This window comes from Buceros rhinoceros, unplaced genomic scaffold (assembly GCF_000710305.1).
Source record: "Buceros rhinoceros silvestris isolate BGI_N320 unplaced genomic scaffold, ASM71030v1 scaffold21388, whole genome shotgun sequence".
Lineage (NCBI taxonomy): Eukaryota > Metazoa > Chordata > Aves > Bucerotiformes > Bucerotidae > Buceros > Buceros rhinoceros.
Window position 1 is genome coordinate 1 of NW_010428867.1, and position 2,129 is coordinate 2,129.

At 57.1% G+C, this 2,129-nt stretch overlaps 1 protein-coding gene across 1 annotated transcript; it reads left to right on the forward strand.

Annotated features, from left to right (window-relative positions):
- Positions 1–147: 147 nt before the first annotated feature.
- On the forward strand, positions 148–1,628 carry SSTR2 (somatostatin receptor 2). The gene has a single exon (XM_010142442.1). It carries the CDS (start codon positions 148–150, stop codon positions 1,261–1,263), a length of 1,116 nt encoding a protein of 371 aa, XP_010140744.1. The 3' UTR covers positions 1,264–1,628.
- Positions 1,629–2,129: the final 501 nt, after the last annotated feature.

A 2,129-nucleotide genomic window follows, 5' to 3' on the forward strand; every position in this document is an offset into this window, starting at 1 on the left:
AGGGAGCCTGGCAGCAGGGTGGGCAAATCCTCCCCAGGAATCCCTTCATTTCTATTTATTCTCCAATTTCTAGAATCTTCTCCTCTATCCCCAGAGCGATGAAGATGACATCTCAGCTCCTCTGAACCAGCAGGGACCAGCAGAGCCATGGAGCTGGAATACGAGCTGCCCAATGCCACCGCATTCTGGTTCTCCCCGGCTTCCCCCTTTGACAACTTCTCCGTGGAAGCGCCCACCAACGCGTCGCAGAATGCCACGGGCCACCACTTCGACCTGACCAGCAACGTCATCCTCACCTTCATCTACTTCGTGGTCTGCATCATAGGGCTGTGTGGCAACACGCTGGTGATCTACGTCATCCTTCGTTATGCCAAGATGAAGACCATCACCAACATCTACATCCTCAACCTGGCCATAGCAGACGAGCTGTTCATGCTCGGTCTGCCCTTCCTGGCCATGCAGGTCGCTCTGGTACACTGGCCGTTTGGCAAAGCCCTCTGCAGAATTGTCATGACGGTGGATGGGATCAACCAGTTCACCAGTATCTTCTGCTTAACGGTTATGAGCGTTGACCGGTACCTGGCTGTTGTCCATCCCATTAAATCCGCCAAGTGGAGGCGGCCCAGGACAGCCAAAATGATCAATGTGGCCGTTTGGGGCATCTCCCTGCTGGTGATCATGCCCATCATGATTTACGCCGGGGTGCAGCACAATCATGGCAGGAGTAGCTGCACCATCATCTGGCCGGGAGAGTCGGGTGCCTGGTACACAGGCTTCATCATCTACGCCTTCATCCTGGGCTTCCTGGTGCCTCTCACCATTATCTGCCTTTGCTACTTGTTCATCATTATCAAAGTCAAGTCCTCGGGCATCAGAGTGGGCTCCTCCAAGAGGAAAAAGTCAGAGAAGAAAGTCACCAGGATGGTCTCCATCGTGGTTGCTGTCTTCATCTTCTGCTGGCTCCCCTTCTACATCTTCAACGTCTCCTCAGTCTCCATCCTGATCGTGCCCACGCCTGTCCTCAAGGGCATGTTCGACTTTGTGGTGGTGCTCAGTTACGCCAACAGCTGTGCCAACCCCATCCTTTATGCCTTCTTGTCCGACAACTTCAAGAAGAGCTTTCAGAATGTCCTCTGCCTGGTGAAGGTCAGCGGCATGGACGAGGCGGACCGGAGCGACAGCAAGCAGGACAAATCCAGGCTCAACGAGACCACAGAAACCCAACGGACCCTGCTCAATGGTGACCTCCAGACAAGCATCTGAGCAGACAGCGGGGTTGTCCTTCCTTCACCCTCCTCTCCCCACTTGCTTATGACTGGCAGTGGCACGTATGGAGCTGGGGCAGGAGACCCAGCTTAGGGGACGGCGGTGACACACCGATGGTGGTGGTGGTCTTCAGCTGGGCTCCTCCTGAGCTGCTGGTGGGTTGTTTTCCAGCGCTGGGAAGGATAACGGTTCCAGAGGAGCTGCCTCGCCAGGAAAACAAAGACAACTTGTAGCATCGCAGCACATTTTAACACCAAAGTGCCACCATGGGCCACGGGCATCGCCGGGGTGGCTCTGCTGGCTTCCCCCCTGTTCCCCTCGGGGCTGGCTGGCTTTGGGTGCTCTGCCCCAGAGTGGGTGCTTGCACGTGGACACACACACGCAGCCGCGTCACCTCAGGAGAAGCATTGGTCACGGGTGTGCGCCAACACATGTGCCACCACGGAGATGCACCATCTTACAGCAGAGACCGGTGGGAGCTCCCCAGAGAGTCTGTGCATGCTCCTGCTGTCACCTCCCCGAGGAGACACAGCTATCTGGGGTTGTGTTTTGCCCAGCTTATAAGTTACTCCATCGCTTCGCCCGAAGCTGTTTGTCTGCGTCGTTTGCCACAGCCGCCCTGCCCAGAGGTGGAACACCAGGACGGAGGTGGCTGCCCCGTGGAGAGCAGCTGGGATGCCCTGGCAGCCCCTCTGGTCCCACCATGGTCCCACCCTGTGTCCTCCTGCTGCCAGAGAGCCCTTTCCCTCCTCCCACCATGACATCATCACCTGCCCCCTGGTTTTCCCCACAGGATGGATGATTTCCCCCTTTTTCCTCCACGAGAGCTGCTGCCCCTCCTGCCACCCGCATCTGCTCATGGT

Excerpts from the sequence above, each read along its gene's own strand:
- SSTR2 (XM_010142442.1), top strand. The coding sequence starts at position 148 with ATGGAGCTGGAATACGAGCTGCCCAATGCCACCGCATTCTGGTTCTCC.